At 43.9% G+C, this 22,291-nt stretch overlaps 5 protein-coding genes across 5 annotated transcripts; 1 reads left to right on the top strand and 4 right to left on the bottom strand.

The window, feature by feature from the left end:
• Window positions 1–107: 107 nt before the first annotated feature.
• On the bottom strand, window positions 108–3,074 carry O0I10_007300 (uncharacterized protein; the record flags this gene model as incomplete). The annotated part of the gene is made up of 11 exons (XM_058487318.1): window positions 108–289; window positions 356–391; window positions 456–557; window positions 627–741; window positions 811–884; window positions 940–1,200; window positions 1,256–1,271; window positions 1,322–1,507; window positions 1,569–1,628; window positions 1,703–1,809; window positions 1,871–3,074. 11 exons carry the CDS (start codon window positions 3,072–3,074, stop codon window positions 108–110), a joined length of 2,343 nt encoding a protein of 780 aa, XP_058341879.1.
• Window positions 3,075–4,248: 1,174 nt separating this feature from the next.
• On the top strand, window positions 4,249–5,413 carry O0I10_007299 (uncharacterized protein; the record flags this gene model as incomplete). The annotated part of the gene is made up of 4 exons (XM_058487317.1): window positions 4,249–4,299; window positions 4,382–4,759; window positions 4,827–4,988; window positions 5,054–5,413. 4 exons carry the CDS (start codon window positions 4,249–4,251, stop codon window positions 5,411–5,413), a joined length of 951 nt encoding a protein of 316 aa, XP_058341878.1.
• An 86-nt stretch (window positions 5,414–5,499) lies between these two features.
• Window positions 5,500–7,755, bottom strand: O0I10_007298 (uncharacterized protein; the record flags this gene model as incomplete). The annotated part of the gene is made up of 8 exons (XM_058487316.1): window positions 5,500–5,767; window positions 5,827–6,505; window positions 6,571–6,699; window positions 6,763–7,121; window positions 7,186–7,353; window positions 7,414–7,483; window positions 7,534–7,655; window positions 7,706–7,755. The coding sequence occupies 8 exons, from the start codon at window positions 7,753–7,755 to the stop codon at window positions 5,500–5,502; spliced, it is 1,845 nt and encodes a 614-aa protein (XP_058341877.1).
• Window positions 7,756–7,973: 218 nt separating this feature from the next.
• O0I10_007297 (uncharacterized protein) lies at window positions 7,974–8,901 on the bottom strand (the record flags this gene model as incomplete). The annotated part of the gene is made up of 2 exons (XM_058487315.1): window positions 7,974–8,570; window positions 8,662–8,901. 2 exons carry the CDS (start codon window positions 8,899–8,901, stop codon window positions 7,974–7,976), a joined length of 837 nt encoding a protein of 278 aa, XP_058341876.1.
• A 423-nt stretch (window positions 8,902–9,324) lies between these two features.
• On the bottom strand, window positions 9,325–20,821 carry O0I10_007296 (uncharacterized protein; the record flags this gene model as incomplete). The annotated part of the gene is made up of 21 exons (XM_058487314.1): window positions 9,325–15,537; window positions 15,593–15,865; window positions 15,929–16,128; window positions 16,180–16,530; window positions 16,582–16,653; window positions 16,716–16,890; window positions 16,947–17,374; window positions 17,432–17,554; window positions 17,621–17,771; window positions 17,827–17,997; window positions 18,053–18,229; window positions 18,295–18,392; window positions 18,446–18,719; window positions 18,774–19,007; window positions 19,073–19,232; window positions 19,295–19,436; window positions 19,496–19,716; window positions 19,777–20,143; window positions 20,200–20,343; window positions 20,407–20,556; window positions 20,617–20,821. The coding sequence occupies 21 exons, from the start codon at window positions 20,819–20,821 to the stop codon at window positions 9,325–9,327; spliced, it is 10,329 nt and encodes a 3,442-aa protein (XP_058341875.1).
• Between the last annotated feature and the right edge of the window lie 1,470 nt (window positions 20,822–22,291).

Below are 22,291 nucleotides of genomic sequence, written 5' to 3'. Positions count from 1 at the left end.
ACTTGCTTTCACACAATGCACATTTCTTCACACGTCCACTACATTGTATATGTCGATCAACTCCATCATGCAAAAACAAATAAACATGCCTTAGATTAACTTTTCTATTATGTGCCATTGCCATTCTGTGCTAAAAAGAAATCACTAAGCTGCTCACTCGTGGTCGCCTCGTATATAGTCTTGTCGGTGCGTGTTCTCAAATATCTTGGGAAGCGTAACGATAATCCACGATCAGGATCGATTCTCCCGAGAGCGCCTTTGTGCACTGGGCTGATGGTGATGTCCGCCCCTACGTATGTATGATTGAATGGTTGGTTGATTTTTGCTACTACACATCACGTTGTTTGTTCTTTACCTTTGATTTCCCACACCTCCGTTGCATCAAACCACACTACATCATAATCATTAGTGATATTGTCATTGTATCAAGGATAATGAAGGTATCTGCTACTTACCATCAGGCACCAAGTCTGTGACATAATCATGCCGTGCGTGCTCTAGGATACGATCCCCACTGTAGAATTGCTTCATGTTGCGATAAAACTCGTCGCTGAATCCTATAAAAGCCAAACATAAGCAACGGCATCATCATTCACCATGCTCACTTTGTATATAGCAACACATACCAGACATGCATTTACAAACGCTTTCAAACGCATCATTCTCAGGATTGAAGCAAGCCAAAAGCACAGGTGAATACCAGCCAGCCTTCCTTCCGTTCCCATACCAGGCACCAATGGGCTATGCGTATTCCATCACGTATATGAAAAGCATGTTCAAATAGCATACATGTAGACATATAGTACTTACGACCAAATCAAGGGAATCACCAACACCTTCCAAGTAATCTTTCTTGACCTTGAGCCAGCTCTCTACTCTTTTATCTATGGATGATATTATTAGCACAAGGCACGTGAAAATGTCAACATTGAAGCTTACCAGGTTCATATGTTGATAGAGGCTGCTGAACACCTGCAGGGGGAGGATCGAGCACCTTGACCATCATTCCTTCATTTCCTTCTCTCACGCTCTTGTCAAAGAAAGCATATACTTTTTCTTGATCCTCTGGCACACCACGGGCTTCAATTCCTTCAGCGAAGTCAAATACACCTTGTTTCGGCACAAAACGATCCCGCAGTCGACCACGACGTTCTCGGAAAGACATGCGCAATAGAGACTCTCCATTCAGGTACATCAGATCTAGATCACATGTTAAAGTAAACAAATCAACCTCCACAGCAACCACTAATCTCACCAAATGCCATAACGCACTATAATAAAACGTAAGATGCCTGCATTCAATCATTGTTTATATACATACCACTTGTACTTTGATGCCCGCAATGGTCACATTCTTCCGTTCTCGATTGCTGAGAGTCTGAAAGGGTAAAATGGTGCCTTCTTCGTTGATTGCCACGATTTCTCCATCAATGATAAATGATCCGACATCAGCCTTGCGGACATCTGGAAGCATGTGCACCACATCAGGATACTTGTCGGTCATATCCTATGGCAATAAAACATTAACCATGGTAATCGATTATAGCGCCTTTCCATAAGGTACGAACCTCAAGGTGTCGGCTGTAAATCTTGACATGGCCTTGTTCATCCATATGGATCTGTGCACGCTGAAAGAGAAATAATAGTACATGATGATGAGTGAGCCATTATGAGTGTTTTGAACAAGCGGCGACATGCTTACTTGACCATCGTATTTACACTCGCATACGAAATCCCGATCAGCGAGCTTCGCAAAGACATCCGTCATCCTTCGAGTGATTTGACCAAGCATAGGTCGAAGAGGAACGCCTAATAAACCACGTGATGAGTAACCACTGCTGCTGTAATTTCACCATTTAAGATAACTTACCCACTGTGATACCACATTTCTCAAATATCCTTTCGAGATCCCATCCGCATTCTTGAAGCCAGGGTATCAGCCTATCCCAATCAGGGCATTGAGCATAGCATTCTTTGAGGACGTCTTCGGCGTGTTTCAACGCATCGGGTTTGCTGCTTCCATCATGGATCAAGACACATGCACGTGCAAGAGCCAAAAGAACACTCTTTTCAACAGCGCCGGTGCGTAAATTGCCCACACATGTGCGTATCAAATAGCGAGCTTCTTCAGCCGTGTGAGTTGCAAGCAGTAATCGTTGGATGATGTGCGTTTTCTGATCAACGGACCCCTTTCCTTTGACGGATGTCAACACGTGGCGTAATTGATGGAAGACTTCGCGTGCACGCAGAGGCCGTGGATTCTTTGAAAATGCAATTGTACGAATGGTTGCCTTGATCTTGTATGCAACGTCTCCCCAATCACCATGATCCCGATACAATTGTCGAAGCTTGTTTGATGAGATGCCACCGGATACGGCTGTCATTGCACGTGTCAGAATCAAAGGACCCACACCAAGTTCTACTCCTGTTGCACCCAATCGATTGGAGCATAACCATAAAGTTGGCAATACATCATCAGGCGTATGGACCATAAGCACGCGTAGCATGTTGCATAGGATGTTGGTGATGCTGATACGTGAAGATGTAGCGTTGATAGTCGCAAATGCATGTGTAAGGAAAGAGTATGGCACTGCGCGCTTTGTTGATGTCTTGCTTTCAGTTGGCCAATTCGATATGATCGTGTCGTATTCATGCGGGTTGAAACGGAGTGGATCAGTGGTCAAAGGAAGTTCATTTGGCGTATACTGCTGAGCTTGTGGCTGCATGATAGCCATCATCGTTGTTGTTGATGACTGATCACTCGACTTGTCGATATTGGTAGACGTATCAACTACATTGCCATCACTATTACTGGTGCTGGTGCTGGTGCTGCTACATTGTTTGGGACTCGATCGGCTGTCTGCTTTGCCACCATTGTCACTGGAATCGCGATCGTGAACCTTCAAGGTGTCCATTGGCGCTGCAGCATCCTCCTTTTCTTTTGACGGCTTGGATTGAATGAATGCCGGTCCAATTTCACTTTCAGCTTCATGTCGCTTGCGTTGATTAGCAAAGAAGTGCTCAATGCCAACAGGGTTTTGCGAGTGGGGTTTACGCTTTTTGCTGGGTGGCATGGAAAAGAAAGACAACGAAATTTAATGCAGCTACTCCTCCATACGTACAATCAGCTTCCATTTGTAGATGTGACCAGAATCGAAATGCGATGATGGTTACAATAAAGAGTTGCATTACATATTATTAGGAGCTGACAACCATGAGACCATCGTATCAGCATGTGTAGCGGTAATAAGGAAATCTCTGCTCTTCATCATTCATCCTATACCGTTGATGTGGCCACGTTTAGCAACACATTATCTACAACAGTCTCAGCCATGGCAAGGTTTATGTATATGCTAACCCAACTTTCAGTTGCCATGCATGGTTATAAGCTTCACGAGTACACCGTTAATGCAAAGGTGCGACATGACATCATATGTAAACGGGCGATCGTGATTGGCTGTTTTGAAGAGCGCAGCGTTTTTAAGCCCGTGTAACACGAGGATAGAAATAGTAGTGCCTTGTCGGCTGTCGAAACGGTGCTTGATCTCTCTTCACAATCCGCCTTGTTGGTGCTTTGCGAGAGACATCTAAAGGGGGATAATGAATTTGATATTCTGAAGATAGTCTCGTACGCTTTTATTGAATGAACTTGCTGATTGATTTATCAGCATGATGATGGAACATGTTGCTTGGCTGTAAAAGTGATTTTATCAAATGTTTGAACCTGCAGCTTACTGACAACAAATGTAACGACCTACCCACAGCTGTCATTTTCTTAACAGCACGTTTTTCATGTATATTGGATGCACTTACTACATGTTTTCAATCATCTATATACTTCTCACATACCATTCTCATGATTGCTGTGGACGATATACAGCCAAAGTCAACTACCAAAGCTGCCCTGATGATCTATCTATCATGTCTCATTTTCCTTTTGGTTGCTATGTAGGTTTTCGAGAAGTAAAAGAAGCGGTTGAGATGGGTATATGTAGCAATCAAGAGCAATGGTCAATATTTTCCCGAATGGCAGAATCACTACTTTTTGCATGATATGAACGGCATCAAATCATTCAAGGTGAGACAAGATGCTATTTCTGGCATTTTGCATTGTGTGTGATGAGATTCAGCGAGCCATTGACATTTGGCCACAGCTCTTTGACCCGATAGCCACTTTGGGTTCCACACTTTGGATTATCTCATTCACCTCTCTTTCACTCCTTTCCCTCTCTTTCCACCCACTCAACTATGTCACTGCTGCTCGTTACTGCTGTGGCATTGGTCTGCTTTTCGCTCATAGTCAGTATCCACTCCACTCCTTTTTATATACATTTACACACAAAGGAGCTAACGTATGCCTATCTACGCGTGACACTACTAGATCGTTGGAGTCCTCATTGTCTTATCGCCGAAACCACGACCTCCCACCGAGAATGAAAAGTATTTCCGAGATGTACATAGCAATGAACCAAAACGATTGCCGAGTCTCTTTGACACCTCGAATGTGAGCCTGTCGTGCATTGTCCCAGCCTTTGATGAGAGCAAGCGGTTACCTACCATGATGTCCGAGACCGTGTCATTCCTTGAAGAACGCAAAACGCAACAAAAGACGTTTACATACGAGATCATTGTGGTGGATGATGGTAGCCGAGATAATACCAAGGAGGTTGTCATGGAATTTGCTCAACAGCACAAGTATGCGGATATCCGGTTGTTGGCATTGGAAAAGAACAGAGGAAAAGGAGGAGCAGTGACTCAGGTAAGGATGATGATCATGATGGTCTCTTTTACAAGAAGGTCTAATGGGTGTGTGTGTGTGTATCCAGGGTATGCTATGTGCTCGTGGTGAACGGTGCCTGATGGTGGATGCCGATGGTGCAACCAAGTTTGCAGATCTTGTCAAACTAGAGGAAGCTATCAAGGATAAAGAATTGGCTATTGCTGTGGGTTCACGTTCCCATTTAGTGAGTACGGATGCTGTCGTCAAGGTAAGAATGAAAATATGGGTGCGTATGGGAATAAGGGCTCATTCATTGTCTCTTTTTTTCTTCAGCGTTCTTTTATTCGCAATTTCTTGATGCGCTGTTTCCATAGTCTTGTGTATATCCTTGGTATCAGGGGTATTGAAGATACGCAGTGCGGCTTCAAGTTGTTTACACGCAAGGCTGCCCAAAGGGTGTTTCCTAGCATGCATGTTGAACGATGGATCTTTGATATTGAATGTTTGATGATTGCCCAGCTACAACGGATACCCATTGCCGAGGTGCAGGTCAACTGGCATGAAATTGACGGTAGCAAAATCAACCTGATGAAGGATTCAATATTAATGGCACGTGATCTGTTATTGATCCGACTTAATTACATTCTTGGATTATGGACCATTGATGTTAGTAAAGCTCAAAAGACTGAATAAAGAAAAGAGTGATATATATACACGTGTAATAAGATGATATTTCATTACAGTATGCTATTTGTTGGGGAAAAAAAAAGACAATTAAACTAGATCCTTAATGCACCATCATTGCTTGTGGATGAAGAAGGACAACAACAGCTACATGATGTATCGCACATGGTTGCTACTTTAACATCCTTGTCAAAGTATCTCGATGCTAGCAAGATCACAAACGTAGCGTCTTCTCGAGGATGTAATCCTAGATGCACCAAATCTTTTGGGTAGAGAACAATGGTGCCACCTTGATCGCTCTCATTGGCAGATAATAGGGTATCCAGTCGGGTTAATACTTGAACAGAAAGCGTGTGAAAGAAGCTACATGCCATTTATGTCAGCAGCAGTACAAAGATCACATTTTTCTCATTACTACATACCCAGCTAATGCTCCCGTCAATTGCTCAAGGACACCTGCAGGTGGACTGTATTGATGAACATCATTCGAGGATCGTCCATGTTCATTCGACGCTCGAGCAACCACTGCGTCAAAGACTTCATTGTTGTTGAGCTCCGGTGCATCTTGCTCCTCATCCGCTAGCGCATCACTATCGCCCAATAACAGTGTCTCTTGTTCCTCTGGATCCATTGGTATATTGTGGGTCATCTTTTTACGATAGCCTCGGGGTGCATTGCCAGCAAATATTCTCTGCCATGACGATGGTGGTGATGATGATGATGATACATTGTTGTTGTTGTTATGGATGAAGCCGTTGGATACTGTTGAAGATTTTGGTTGTGGTCGGTACCACCATAATGTCATTTGGAAAGTGGCCATACTGATAGCATCCCACAAATCACCTTGATGTTCAAGAGCATGACCCAATTGTGGTTCCATATCCTCTGCAAATCCCATTCCTCGTGCCTTGTCGAACAATTGTCTCACAACTGATCGAAATCGTATCACATCAGCTGCGTTGTGTCGTGAAGAAAGATCAGGGTCTGTTGAATGAAATTTGGGTGGTGAAAATATTCCATGACCAGCTGCATCCATCTTTGGAAGTGTAACAAGAAGATCATAGATCTCGGTTTTGCTTTCAAAAATAGCATCGGATGTGCCTTTGTCAATAGAACAATGAATGAGCCATTCAATGAAATACAATCCTGGGTCTAAAATAACTTACAAGCAACGTATCCATGAGGATATCCGTACAAATCAACAATGTCATTGACGCCAACTGTATACTTTGGATGGAAACGTTGTTCGGTCTTGAATCCATTGGAGACGATGCCCAATAAAAAGGTGTCATACACTATGATGGTCCTTTGGTGAGATGATATCCCTTTGTTGCACTCGAGTCGATCCCATAACATACCATATCCGCAAGCTCTTTCCATGGGTGGCTCGGTCAAAAACAAGATCCGTTTCCTTAGCAATGCTGCTTTCCATAATACAAAGATTTGAGGACCCAGCTGAGCGACGAGGAAAGGGAGTGAAGCTGTGTATGGAATAGGTTCAATGGGTTGAGGAGCAGCTTCGCCAAGCTTTTCAAAGAGATGCCGGGAAAGGTGATTGTCAAAGAGCAATGCATCTGGTTGAAATCCATGACGTGCCGCACGTGCCCATGGGACTGGAGCTGATGTTTCCAAATCGGGAAGACGATGCTCGAGGCGATGTTGCATGTAATAATCCTTCAATGTCTGGTGGATGTTTGGCTGTGTAAATGGGTCCAACCTATATATACATATGGATCAGTGAATGCATAAATAGAGAAGCTTGCATACATATATATACATACAACGTCAACGATCGACCATGAACCCATGCATAAGGACAATGACCAGCTTGCTCGTCGTAGGACTCGATCAAGACGCCCACTGCTCTCATCGTTGCTCCCCGTTCACTCTCATCCGCATCCTCCTTTCGAAACACGCTAACACCAAAGCGATTTTGTTTGGTAAAATAGCTATGTATTTCGTCCCATTAGCGAAAATGTTAACTTGTAGAAGCAGTAAATATTCCTTACATGGTATCTGTTTCGACACGATGAAGACCGCTGCAAATGCATTGATATTCGACCCCATCCAAATCAATCTCTGCCCATATACAATAAGCACACTGGTAGCCGAACAACAATAGAACCTACCTTCTGGATGTTGCCACTCGATAGTGTTACCCGAAGTCCTATCAAATCGCGCAATGAAGACGGCCACTACATTGCTGGGAACATGTTGCTTGGCGATCGGGTAGTGTTGGTGCTGAGCGGGACTATGCATTGGGTTATCAAAGGGAATGCAAGGTGAATGCAGACGTTTTACCTTTCCGTCAGTGGTATTGAGGGCGTGTTGACATGGTTTGAGTTACTCATGGAGAAAGCAAAAGAAAAGTGGGGTGGAAAAGGAAGACGACAGGGCTTTACAACTGTAGCTGCAGTGAATGAAATGGTGGTAGGGTGCAGGATGAAACACCGCTGCTGCCATGCTCTCTTTCAATGTGCCTCCCTCTCAACATCGTCCCCCCCCAAACCAGCATGAATGAATGATGATGATATCCCTGTTTTTTATTTGATACTACACATTATGATGATTAAAATGCCTTCTTCTTCTCATCAATGGAATAACCACCGGGACCCATGTTGACAAGTAATAAGAATCCACCGACAATGGAAAGTGTTTGGAAAAAGTCGTATTTCAAAAAGTCGCGTTGATAATGAGTATGGGAGACTGACCAAAAGTTGTTGCTGAGGATGTTGAATATTGATAGGAACAGGATCATAAAGACGGCCGAGTAACGTGCCTTGAAACCAACAGCAACCATCACACTAGCAATAAGACCAAGCACCGAAGCAATGATACGAGCCAAAGACCATTCATCACCATGGAAAGCCGAACCAATGAATAAGAAAATGAGCAAGATACGACCTGCCAATTGAATATACGTGCGTCGATCGGTATCCGAGATCTGTGGCAGAGCAGCAAACATGGCCTGTTTGTTTTTCTGGATCATGGATTCTGACAACACCATCATTAAACCACCAATCACCGAGAGATTGCGTAAAAAGAACTGAAAATCAAACACCAGGCCGTATCCAAGTGCTTGAGCAACCACCACTCCCAATAATCCGTACACTGCATATTGCGTATGCTTCTTTGCAATCACCATGCCTGAACCTGCCAACATGACCTATAAGGTTTTTAAGGGGGTGGGGGTGGGGGTGGTTGATATCAACAATGGCGTCATATGCATATCATTGGACGTTTATATATACACTTACCACTACATTGAGTGCAAGGAAGAGATGGGAAATGCCCGATGGGAAACCACGGCTATGCTCCATGAAAAGGATTTGATCTTCCCATTGAGTCGAGATTCGAAGAGCATCCTCGAGAAAAGTGGCGACAATGAGAAAACGTCCAAGGATGGGGAGGTATGGCTTCAATGGCTGACCAAGTCGGTCGACAATTTCCTCTGCTTTTGAGCTGAAGACTTCAAGCTGCTCCTTGATATCTGACATGACTGAGAAAGAAAGAGAGAAAAAAGGAAAGGGTACCTCTTGATACCCGTATCAACAATTCATGCAATTTTGAGACGCGTCAAATACCCCTCTTCACGCCCAAAGATGAATCATGAAACATAAAACTATCACTGACCTCAAATAAAAATTGGTATATGGGATGATATAAAGAATGTACGTGTGTGTGTGTGTTTAAAGAAATAGATGAGAGATGGATGGAGTCTGTAAATGTGTGCCACACATTTTTGGGTGTTAACATGTGACACAATGGGTGATTTCTCGGAGCCAGGTACAGCATTCGCCAATGGCTATGCATCTAGAAATTGGCTCTTTGAAACTCGCTATCATATGATGCTATCCAATCCAGGCACATTCTTCTCTATCCATGCTAGCGTCATTGTACAATATGGAATACACAATTTATTATTGATGCTGTTGTTTGCTATAAACATCCCATAAAGTATGTACAATTTGGTCGAGTGCTAATGTAATGTTTTCATGCACCATTCCCGGTAAACGCTCTCGTTTAAAGCCCAGCCATTCCACTGGTGGCGTCGCATCACCCATCACTTGGAGTTGTGGATTAAAGTCAACAGGTGCTGCTGATTGATAAATGATGGCTTGTGGTTGATCAGGTGATGCGGGACGAGAAGAACTTGATGGCACCTTGATAGATACACCACTATCAAAACTATCGCTATCAGCGTGTCCAGAGGGTCCACCACCACCACCAGCAGCAGCTGATACTGATGATGATGATAGGGTTGGTGTACGATCCTCACCACCACCATGAGCAGTCCTCTCATTTGGATGTAATGCACGATCGAGCTGTGTCGTAAACATGTTGGCTAATTCTTGCAAATAGCGGATAAGACCAAGATTGAGCGAGACATTGACCCTTCCATCAAAGGTGGTACAGAAAATATGCTCCACTTGCTGCAGCTTTTGTAACGATTCCATATGTAATGCCACGCTGGGAATACCAAAGATTGATACACCTCCACCAGCACCTACGTTACTCGTTCCATTGTCAACAGGCTTGTTGCTAACGCTGCCGCTGCCATTGCCTTGATCCGGTGATCCTGAATCTCGTTGCTTGGCTCGATTCCTCTTCCACATCAGCTTCAATCCAGGTACATTTTTGAGTAGAGCTGCATTCTTGAGTCTCAAAGCTAAGGTACGGTGGTCTGGATCATCCACATCGGGTGCTCTCGCTTGTTGCAATGCCACTTGGAGGTGATAGGCACAAAGTTCCACATTGTCAGAGTCCTGAAATTGGCTTGGGTAGATGACCACCTCGAATGAATGGAAATGAGCCATGACAGTGCTAGCAGGTAGCCGTGGTAAAGATAAAAGAGGTGATGATGGCACATGATGTAATTGCTGTTGTTGAGCCAATGGTTTCGATGGTAAGGTGGGCGTCGTGGGAGAAGTAGGAAATGCATCAAACACGCCAGCTTCCACTTTTTTCTTTTCCAACAGCTCCGTGAATCGCTTGTACATTGTAATGATTACAGGCACCGTTTTGATCGAAACACATGCAAGCAATGGCTTGACCACCATGTTGACTGATAACTCCTCACCAGTGAAGCAAGCTCTGAATTCAATGGGTTCTTGGATAAGGTCGAGAATGTGCTGATACTCGTATTCAAACGTTGCTCGGAATTCGTTCATCAAGAGATACACGGATGGTGTGCTTTGCGGTAACACACGCTCATTCACAATGTTTGTCGTTATTTGTAACACCAATCTGTCAAATTGCGCATCACCCGATAATCGTCCTTCAGCCGCCACATCAATCTTATCCAAACGTAATTCCAATCTCTTCGCATCAAATGGTTGCATGTGCGTGCATAAGCTCACATTGTTTGGCACAAATGTAACTTTGCCGATAGCTTGACCAAGGTCCACCGATAAGGCAATGGTCTCCATCTGCAGCGTAATGTGTCGTGCGAATGGCTTGGGTGTAATCACTGGAGGATGATGGGATGCCTCTTCAACATTATCCGTAGCAGGAGTCGTTGTCGTAGTAGTCGCCTTGTGAGCATGTTTCTGATTGAGCCAACAGGCATTGAGAATAAGCAAATCTTGCAAGTGTCGCATATTAACATCAACATGGGTGGATGGCATCTTGACAACAATCGAAATATCGTCTTCCTCGCATCCATTTTGTTGTCGCTGGGATGTGAGCATGGCATTAATCAAGAGATGATCAATTTTGGCTGTAAGACACGCTTCGGGTGAAAAGTGATGCTTGACCATGGCTGATACATTGCGTAGTGATCCAACACAACTCATCGTATGTGAAGATGGTGTTCCTTCGCTTGAAAACGAGCTCATCAAAAACTCACTTTCATCCCAACTCAATGAACATAGGACTTTTGACGTGGGCTGACAACTGAGATCAAGCTTGGTACGCGATAATCGTAGTACGACGGATGCATTGATGTTCTTATCCAATGGTGCTGAAGAGGGTCGAGTTGCCTTACGTTCACTTGATTGCTGCATGCCAATCTTGAGACCGGCAATAATTTCTTGAAGGAATTGCATCAACGATGGGTGAAGAATATTGTCGCTCTCATGAATCATAATATCACCATGCAATCTTCGAGGAATATCCGCCACGGATGCGTGGGTACCAAAAGGCATTTGACATGTGCACCATGCTGTAAGACCAGGGATTTTGACAGTGGCCATCTTGCTGCTACTATTGGCGGATCGATCACTAGTGCCAGCTTGTTGCCGTGGTTTCTTGCGAAGTATTTCACCAGCATGTCGTCTTGGATACATACGCACCACACCACTCTGATACTCAAACATCCCTTCAAGATCCAAATGTACAAGCGTATCCTTGTCCTGTTCTACAGCCGGCGTCGTCTCAATTTCTTCGCTCCTGTTATTGCTGACCTTGGTAAACTCATCAACCCGATCCTTGCTCTTCACATAAATGATATTCAATGCATTCACATAATCGGAGAGGCTTCCATCAATGTCCACTTCAAAGCCGCCCACTTTGGCATCAATCTTGACACTTTGCTTCGTTTCCAATTTGCGAGTATACACGTGACATGCGATCGATGGTAAGTGCATCTGGTTCATGCGAGGATGTTGTTCAGCCATAAAGTGATCTTCATTGTTCTGGTCAAAACGCCTGACAAATTGAAGCGAGATATCCTCAAGTGTTGCAGCACTCTTTTCAATATTCTTGGTCACAAATTGAATCGACACAATGGATAGCAACAAAGCACTTGGCGTAGAATGATGCGTATGCTCTGATGTAGGAGTCGCTGCTTCTAATGGAATAGCAATACCGACACGTTGAATGTTGACTGACAACACTTTTCCTTCCCATAGTGAATGAGGCGTCTCTTGGTCGGCTCCAGTATCACGCTTGAATGACTTGACAAGGCGTTTGGTATTGGTAGCAATCTGATCCAGCTCGGTCTTTTTCATCTCCTTCTTCTTTTTGAGCTCCGAGTCATAGTAAATGTACAATTCAGCGAGCTTGCTTAGTGCAATGGGTTGCATAACGGTCTGAATTCTCGATACATTGATTTGGAATGGTTCCATCCGATTATCCTTGGTATCAGCACGGTCACCAGCAAAGTAATTTTGTACTTCAAAATCAGCAATGATATATGCCAATCGATTCCGGCGATGGGTTGATGATGGCTGCGCTCCCATGGATGGCTCGCTGGTGGCATCGGTGTTGCTGCTACCATCATTGTGCTCAAGCGACAAGGCAAAGTTCCTTCCTTTGATCTTCCACATCAGCCGTTCTGGATCAGCCGTACATACAGCTTCATTCGAAATTGACGCTTCATATCCATTCGATTCAAATACACCAATAGCAGAAGGGCTGACAGCTGCAATACGAAGGCCATTCAAATTCACATCCATGCTGTACGTAAGCTTGCGTGAAGGTGTTGTTGTTGCTGTTGGGGTTGATGCTTCTGCCAAATTGGTCTTGCGCTTCTTCTTATCGTATGAAAGCACTTCTATCAGCTCACCCATCTCGTTGCCCAGCAAAGATTGTGCTGTGAGGAACGAATCAATCATGCTTGCGTTGAGTGATAATGATATGAAATCCACAAAGACAGTAAAGCGTAATCGAAGCTGGCTGACACCATTGACCGTTTCATTGCGTAAACTTCCAGTGCTCCGAATACCAGGTATGCTGAACGTGCCACCAGCATATTCTTCATGCAGCTGGCGTTGCTGAGTTGGCGTGTTCTTGGTAATGAGATGAAGCTCTTGCTTGGAAAGCTGTACAGCATACTTTTGCACCAATTGGTTCTTGACCTCGGATTCATTCACCATCACAAAAAAGTCGCGGATGGTGTATTGGACACTTAACGAAGGCAAAAGGTCGAATCGAGTATCGAATTCATTGAGCAAAAACTGCAACTTGATATCAAACTTCTTCTCGGCAGACTTGGTCCCATGAGATTTGACAGCCAATGCTGTATCGGCAGTTCTATGTTGTTCCTCCCATTCACTCATCAAGTTTTGGAATAAGAACTGGTATCGCTGCCCTTGTTCCGTACGCCAATCTTCCAAAAACTCATAGAGTCGAAGCAAGCTTTTGGGTGCATGAATGTTGAATTTGTGTATGTTGGAAAAGACGTTGAGCACTTCCTTGCCCATGTTTTGCTCTGATGATCGTGATTGCTTGCGTAAAAAGCGTGTTGGTTGGCTGATGTTGGCATTCAAGTTGACACCATCCAATGTAATAATCAATAATTCGCTGAGCTGCCGATGTTGTGGTCCTGTCATCTCATAAAAGCGTACATCCGAATATTCCATCAATCCACCCGCTTCGAGAATAAGACGATTGCTAGGATTGGATGAATTGTTGCGCTTTGATGCCTTCGTTGAGCTCCTCACGCCTGAACCAGTATCCGAATCCGCTTTGTCGGACGATGCAAATAAGGGGAGTGGCGTCAATTTGGGATTGGAAAACAGCGCCGATCCTTGGATACCACGAACAAGGCTTTGCATCGTCAATTTTTGTGCTCGTGCAGTGACATCGATATCCTGTACATTAATAAGCGCTTGGGCCACAATGTCGATCTTGTTGACAATGCTGAAAATATCCAACTCGGAAGAACTCGATTCTCTTTCATGAGGTTGCTTGTTGGCGTGTGATAAATCTTTCAGCTTGGCCGTAAAGACGCGTTGGACTGTCAACATGTGTTGTGCAAATGCCAATATGGTGGGGTTGATCAATATCCTAATGTATCCCAACGAGGTTTTGGAAACGACATCAAGGTATCCATCACGTGCAGTAGCAGCAGCACCATGCCGACGATCCGATTCTCCGCTCATACGAGGCATATCTTCTGTGGCGGATCCACTAATGGCAGGTCGCTTGTATGCACTCTCCAATCCAAACTCGACAGCAGTGATACTGATACTATTGTCCTCGGTCTCCTGCTCCTCTTCGAATATGCAAAAGTCGAAAGAATCAATGCGTATCGTTGCAAGATTGATGGATGCAACCAAAAAGTCCACGAGTTTTTCGGTGCTACAGCGATCATCGAAAGGCACTTCGCTCGATTGTTGATGATATGGCTCTGTAAATAGGCGGCAATTGGCTATTTGCATTGCACTGATTTCCCAATTTCTCCACTGAGACAACGTATGCACCACGTTCTCGAACATTTGCTTGGAGCTCAGTGGCAATGAACTGGATCCTTTGGAAAGTTTATATTGCAAACGTGCTCGACTTCCAGAATCAATGTTCCTCAAGCAATAGCGTAGCCTTGCAAGTAGCTTCCAACCCACATCATTTCGAAAGTTGCGTGATCCCAAACGTAAAACAGTAGTCGGCTTAGTCAAGAAAAGTGGATCACCCGTTGTTGCTGGATGCTTGGAATAATTCGATAACTCGTGTATAAACATCTGGATCTGGCGAGATCTTTGATCCTGAAAGCTGCTCAAAATCATCTTGAAATCATCAACGAAGACAAGCCATGAATACACCGCACCAACAAGAATCTCGACAGCTTCAGTGATGATAACGGTTGAGAGATTGCCGATATCAAGGTTCAAGTAATTTGGCTTCTCTGCACCCAACCATTTGAATCCAAATTTGCTCAACATGAAATCGATCACCACCAATTCGTTGGTACTTTCTTCTTCCTTTAGCCCCTGGTGGTTCCTCACGCTGACTGATCGAGTATGTTGACGTGATAATGGGATACCAAAGACAACCGGTTGGCGTGCTGGCTGATTCCTCTCGCTGACGTATTGGACTTTGCATTCAAGACTACCAAGATCGATATGTACCCGAGACTCCATAAGTGCCATTCTTGACTCCGCCACCGATTTCTTTTTCTCGTCAAATGCTTCATCCTGGAACTTGACACTTCCAATCATGCTGAAGTCCTCAAGGAAAATATCGGCTGAACAAAGCATGGAATCCTTTTCATCGTACTTGTGGTTGATATATGATGTCCCATCCTTGTAAGATGGCAGGTCATCAGGGAGCATCACATTCTGGATGAAGTGAAAGTGTGTATTCGGCAACGATACGGCAAATCGAGTGCATACAAATTGATCCGTCAAATATCGAGTGAGCTGGCCAACGTATTCGATCTGCAATGAATCCATCATGCTTTCCAAATCCCAATCCTAAAAGGAATTATAAGTATACGTCCTTGCTTTTGTAGATATCCCCATTACTCACATATCGATTGATGGCTTCTGATACTTCTTGTGCTATCTTCACCAAGATAGGCGTCATGAGGATATCCAAGGGGCGCGTTGCTTCGAGTACAGTTGTCACCACAACTTCATTTCCGCTACCATCCTCATCATCTGATGCCGCATTGTCGTCGTATCCATCAATGTCGGGTGTATGACCAGCATGCGTTGTCCCTGGAAACAAGAACAAGGAGCCATCTTGTCGTCGCGTATCATCAGACTCCCCATGTTCATTCACACCACCAGAATTCTTCCTCTATAATACAATCAATGTTAGAGCTTGTTTCCTTGTGCAAATAGATTGTTCTCATCAACATACCTTCAATGGTATAAAGCGGGTTTTTGGAGGAGGAAGATAGGGTCGAAAGAAGCCATTGCTGCGACTACCAGGCACAGATGCCGTTTTGACTGAATAGCGATTGAGATAACCACTGTAAGGAATCGAGGGAGGAATACTGCTTGTCAACTCGGATGCCTTTTTCTTGTCGCCATTGGTAGCATCGGCATGAATAAATTCATCTATAGAGATCTAAGTATAAATGTCAAATTCATCATTCCCTCCATTCTTACCATCACTTTCAGAAGCTGACATGGAACGTGAGCTGAAATGATCATAATGCTCGTCATCATATATCAGCTGGTGGATATCAGCAGCATGCATTCCAAATGGGTGTTCTCCTGAATACGCCGTATGAAAGGATTCATTGTCGTTTGAGATGATGCTTGGACGAGATTGGCGATCCGCCACGTGGTCAACGTCTAGAGAATCCATGCCACCATGACCCCAATCCCCAATGTAGGATCCAACGCTTGGGATATCACTTGCTCCAGCTGCAAAAGATCGTAGGGCGTAATCATCACTCTGGCCCGAGGGACGTACCAAGTAAGGCGAACGATCTTCCATATGGCTTGCATTTTGCGCTATAAGCTGTTGATTAATTATTCACTCATGGCATAGTAATACGATCTTACCAAGATACACCGATCGGTATAATGGGGCATAGAGCACACCCACATGATGATCGCCTGTTGATTGTTCGGCTTCTTTAATGATGCAAAGCATTAGTACACAATCAATCACACAACTTTAACAAGCATTGTAGTACCTTCCGATTCCTCGCCAGTCTCATATAAATGTGAACATCGTCGTGTGGTATAATCTTGGACCTTGATGAAATTCTGTTGAGCGGCTCTCAGCTTCTTCCATTCCTTGGTATGTCGAAAGACTGTGATATTCATTCCAGTAGAAAACTTGGCAACTTCAACCCAAGAAAATTCATCCTATCAAAAAGCATGTCAACACACCCACCTAATACCAACTAAGATCGACACGTTACCTGTGCTGTTCCTAATCCACGCATATGATGATCTTGATTTGCAAGGGTGGTCGCCACAAAAGTAGGCATCTGCACGCATACTCGCTGGTTGTACTTTTCATTCACAAGGTTGTCAAACTCGACAGCAACGCCTTGTTCCAAAGACACCCTCGCAGCACTGTTCTCGTTCATCAAATAAATATCAACTTGCTTCACCGTAGCTTTGACAAAGGTGACATCTGGATCGGCTGCAGGGGCAATCTCCGATGGTACAGCATTGTCTTCATCGATCATGTCGTATGCAAACGTCTGCGCAAAATTGGTGGTACCCAACAGGAAGGATGGCTTGATCTCTCCAGTGATGCGTCCAACGTCAAATTCCCAGTGACAAACATACGTGGCTGTTTCAGGTAAAGGACCAAAGAGACGATGGGCGTAAATGTTTAGCTCTAAACATAAGGATAAGTATGGGTGAATGTAGCATGGCAAAGAATGACAAGCATTACCATCGATATACAAAAAGTTGCCTTGGTCTCTCACAGTCCTTGTTCTCATAAAAGATTTTTTGGAACTTGGATCACTGTAGGTCTCACGCGTCCAGGTAATCGGGCTAACATTGATGTACATGTCTAAAGATACGCGTTGTTAGTGCTCGTCACCTACACAATCATTGGTGTATCGTTATAAATACGTACCCATATAGATATCAAGATTCCGTAATTCCACTTGCAACTCTTGAAAATCCATTTGCGAGTAATGTGAGCACTCATACAAGTTCTCAGGTAATAACAGCGAGCCATCTTGGATATCAACAAGGAAATAGACTTCAAATGGATCTTGAATCGGCTTGTGTAACATTGCATTAGTGACATTTGCATGAATTCTTGTTATCCCTACTCACCTTAGACTCAGCTTGCTTCCTTTTTGTCTCCAACCACTTGTCGGGATCTTGCCGTCGCTGCCGATACTCATCGATGGTCGTAAAGTTGATCCAATTGCCAACGTAATTGTCACGCAAGATAATGAGATAGCGTATGACTGTGCCAAACAGTTTACATGTTACACCATTGAGCTAAATAAAAGCAGCAGCGTTAGCATGCAAAAGTATCTTAATCATTTGTTCTTACCTTGACATTGAGATTTAGCGACTCGATATGACGTAGGATATCAGTGGTGGTGTAATATTCGTAAGAGCCTTCAATTTCGACAGCGACGCTGACTCCAAATTGCGCATTGTCGTCGTCCATAAAAGCACTGAGCGTATGCGAGCTCTGGAGAGAAAATCCAAGATCAAAATGTTCCATCTTGAAATAGCAGCATGTTAACGATTAGTTTGAAAGAGAAGAATGGCGCTTTCCTTTTAACTTACATCTGCATGGAAGTTGATGGTATTAACTTCTGGTTCATAATCGATGAACGGCAGTGACATTGTATAGTGTAGCTTGTTCGAGTGTATCTTGATGAATGCTAAACGAGAATATCAGTACCAAATCCCCCTTTTGCTGGTATTGCTTTCTTACCATTGTCGTCAAGTGCATTTGGATTACTGATGATGTTGTGTTCATTCACACAGAGGTATAAGAGCGGTTCCGATACGTTGGCAGTAAAGTTGTAGGTGATGGGTATAAAATGCAATAGATCAGGTGGAGGAGTGGACGACCAATCTTTGATTAGGTCTTGAAATAGGAAGACGTGGTCACGTAAAAGGAATATTTGTGGTCTCTTGAGTGATATGCCAACATCCCACACACGATGTGCGTTCCACACCAAGGGTGAATGCATCGAAACGGAAACCTATTATTGGATGTCAGCTATAAAGGTTCAGCGCATGCAATGGTTTAAACCTACATCCAAGCTCTTGGCGTGCATTAACGAAGCATAGTTGACGCTAGTGGATGCATCGACGTCTTTCAAATGGATGTCATGGGTGATACTCATGCCGTCTGCTCCCCATACGTAAGGTACGACTGTCTTGATTGTGCTGCCAGCAGCTGTTTTGATATCAATCCAACCATAAGGGCGCGTGTAATATCCATCGGTGCCGAGATCAAGTTCTCCCACTTCGCTGTCATACTTCCAATCCTATTCATATGGAGTGTGTCAACTCATGTAGGTACCCACATGACCATTCTCTGGATCCTAAATACCTTTGATTTTTCCCGAGTTGGTATCCTTAGTGTTGCTTCGGTAATAAGTTCCACATGAAATTCAAATGCTGTGGCTACGCGCTCATCCCCAGGTTGCAAATAAGGTGTCGGCTTGTTATTGCGATGCGAGCTCGGATAGAAGTAATCATGGATTGAAGATCTAGTGGATGTATCTCTCTTAGGACATTTGTGCCACCATTGAACAAAGAAATACAAGCATACCTTTGCCGATCGGTCCAGGGCCCATAATGAAACATGGCGTTCCATAATAGTAATCGTATACCCCATTCTGGCGGAAGACCTCCGTTACCCACATCAATTCCCACTCCCGATGACCCGAGTGCACCACTCGAAGGAACAGTGCCTACCAAAAGTATAATACTTAGCACAGCCTAATATAAACAATAAACCTTCATGACTCACCTGCAACATCAGAATAATACAACAGCGCCATTTTGCTACATTCAAGCACGTTGTTGACTCGTGCGTATTCTTCATGGAAGGTGGTAGATCGTGTCGTTCCTTGCTCAGCATCACGATGTGATCTCATAATCTCTTGCATATGTTGCATGTGACCAAATTGTCTTGTCTTTGTAGCAGGATGAAATAGAATTCGTAATGGGTACAAAAAGAGATCAGCAATGCTATTTTCATTGTTGTTAGTATCACATGGTGGTGGGCTTCAAGTGAAAGAGCATATTTACCCCCGTAGAATGCGTATTGTTTTGGATGCTGATTTCACTGCAATGTCTTCTTGTTGGTCTTGAGGATAGGTGAAGTCCATATTGTCCTTGAGACTAATCTGGCATTTGCGGAAGACAAGGTCGAGTACTGATTTATAATGATCCATCTCCGTACGTGATTCCTCAGCACTCCATATGCCACTCGCTTGCACTGCTTGTCCAACAATCATGCTTCGTAGCTCATTGTTTCCAATCATCCAAGCACCTGTTGTACACTCAAACTGAATAGGCATGAGGCGTCGTATCAAAGAAGTCTCCATTGCTGCTGCAGGTGTTTGGATCTCGGGATCTTGGCTACCATTATGCACACTATGAGCGGGTGATGATCCTACTCCAACATGGGATTAGTAAAATGAATGACATTAGCTCAAGTATGATAGTTACCATCTCTTTCATGTGATTTATCCCCATCAGACATTCCTAGAATGTTCTTCATTGCTTCATAGGCTGGGACGTTGTTGTAGATGAACCATTCAAGACCTTCAACGCTGCAAACAATACGACATGGCAACTTGCTCTTGCTCTGATCTACACGTGTGACAACATGCATAAGCAACCTTGATACCTTTGACATCCCCCATCATTACTTACCCATCTTGTCAGTGTCAGCTTTTCGCACATTCATCAGCCAGTATTGTATTGAGATGTGGCCCTTGACAATGGATATGGATTGGTTGGTGGAGAGGTATCGCAAGTTCTTGAACAGTATTCGAGCACCAAGAAGTGTCACTCGTATCGAGTCTACATGACCCCATTGTGAGAGTGCATTCTATGCATTACGACGACGATGCATATTCTTACCGACTTCAATGTAAGCATTGTAGCGTCTCCAAGTGTACTGGTTGATCAGCCATGTGAGGATCTGCGCGAGTACTCGATTGAAGTAGAAAAGGAAAAAGAGAACGACAACAATGACGACCAGACAATAAACGACAAACAACCAAAAGTCGGACACCGTTTGAATGTTGTTGCTGCTTGCTACTGCTGGTGCTGGTCCTGTCGCCATTGCAGGAATGAAAGAAAGGAACTACAGCAGCTGATTTTCAGTCACGACGCATATGGAAATGTACCGGGTTCCAATGCAGCAAAGCAATCACCAAATATGGTCATGCGACGCGGATGACGGCCCTTTCAAATGATACTTGACCCATACACCCAGTTGATGCTATGCTTTTTAATCATTCACTTTACACATAGTTCACGTGACCATGACCATCAAGAAATAAAAGTGGTGTTCACATCTTTAGTAAACACATCGCACTTACCTATGCAGCTTTTGAGTTTGGGAGTGATGTTAAGCTCTCTTGTGTACGTTGTCTTGCGTTTATATCTCTAAGAACGTGCTACCAGAATAACACCTGCTAGATCATTGGCGTTTGAAATACATGTTGATGACCATTTGTGTCACGAGCAAGTAATGCTATCGTGTGCTCTTCTTTGCTTTTTACAATGTACATAACCAGGTACTTATTAATAAAGCCTGTTTGAAGGCTTGATCCATGACGACATTAAGGTTACTTTAACGAGAATCAAAAAAGGAAGCCTGCAAGATCCCATTCTTTTCAACTTGTGTGTTGATGGATATTGGGTGACGAGGAGATTGACGCCTGCTGACGAGTACGGATACGAGTATGAATGATGCTGGACGACGACGACGACGACGACGATGGTGGTGGAAATGTAGCAAAATGAAATAAAGCATTGTTTATTTATTACAACACGCTTGGACTTTGTAAGCTTGTGGATTATTACATAGTGTTGCTTCGAAGATGGAATAATAAAGGTGGTCCAGTTATCGGTCATGCAAGAAGTACATGGCTTTTGTGATACAATAAGGAGGAGTGGGATGACCTTGAGAAGAGAAGAAGAGAAGTGATCCCTCCATTGAGTCTAAGGATGAATGACCCATCAACATGTATACGTATCTTTTTACATATACAAATTGGTTTACGTATGCATATCGTCCTTCTCCTACATCCAAATGTGATACATACCTTGACGCATCTTCATGGTTGGATGTTGTTTACTTACGTACCTTCACATAAGGCAATCATCATCATCATGCATTTGTGCAGCAACCTGTCAAGGACGTGTTTGTGTAACCACTACGTGCATTTCACTCAGCTCTTCTTTCCGTTCATGCAGCCGACACCATCCATTAGGAGAAAGCAGCTCCATCACGCTTACAGCATAGGTAAACCATAAACGTGCCTGTATTTCCAAACTTTACAATGAAACGTGGGGTTTTGAATAGAACAATGGGCTCGGCTTGGCCAACAGCACCTTCTGTGAAAGTTTCGCGTTCAATGTCGCAACTAGCCCAAAAAATATTTTTTGGTCGTCGTCGTCGAAGAGGTCGACCCCAGATCCAGTTTGGCTGGTAGCGACATTGCGAAGTCTAGGATTGGCAAGCTTGATCGTGAAACTTTCACACAAGGTGCTGTTGGCCAAGCCGAGCCCATTGCTCTAATAAAAA

Source organism: Lichtheimia ornata (genome assembly GCF_029851405.1).
Source record: "Lichtheimia ornata isolate CBS 291.66 chromosome Unknown scaffold00035, whole genome shotgun sequence".
NCBI lineage: Eukaryota > Fungi > Mucoromycota > Mucoromycetes > Mucorales > Lichtheimiaceae > Lichtheimia > Lichtheimia ornata.
Note: the sequence above shows the minus strand (reverse complement) of the source record. Positions and strands in the feature narration are given on the sequence as shown.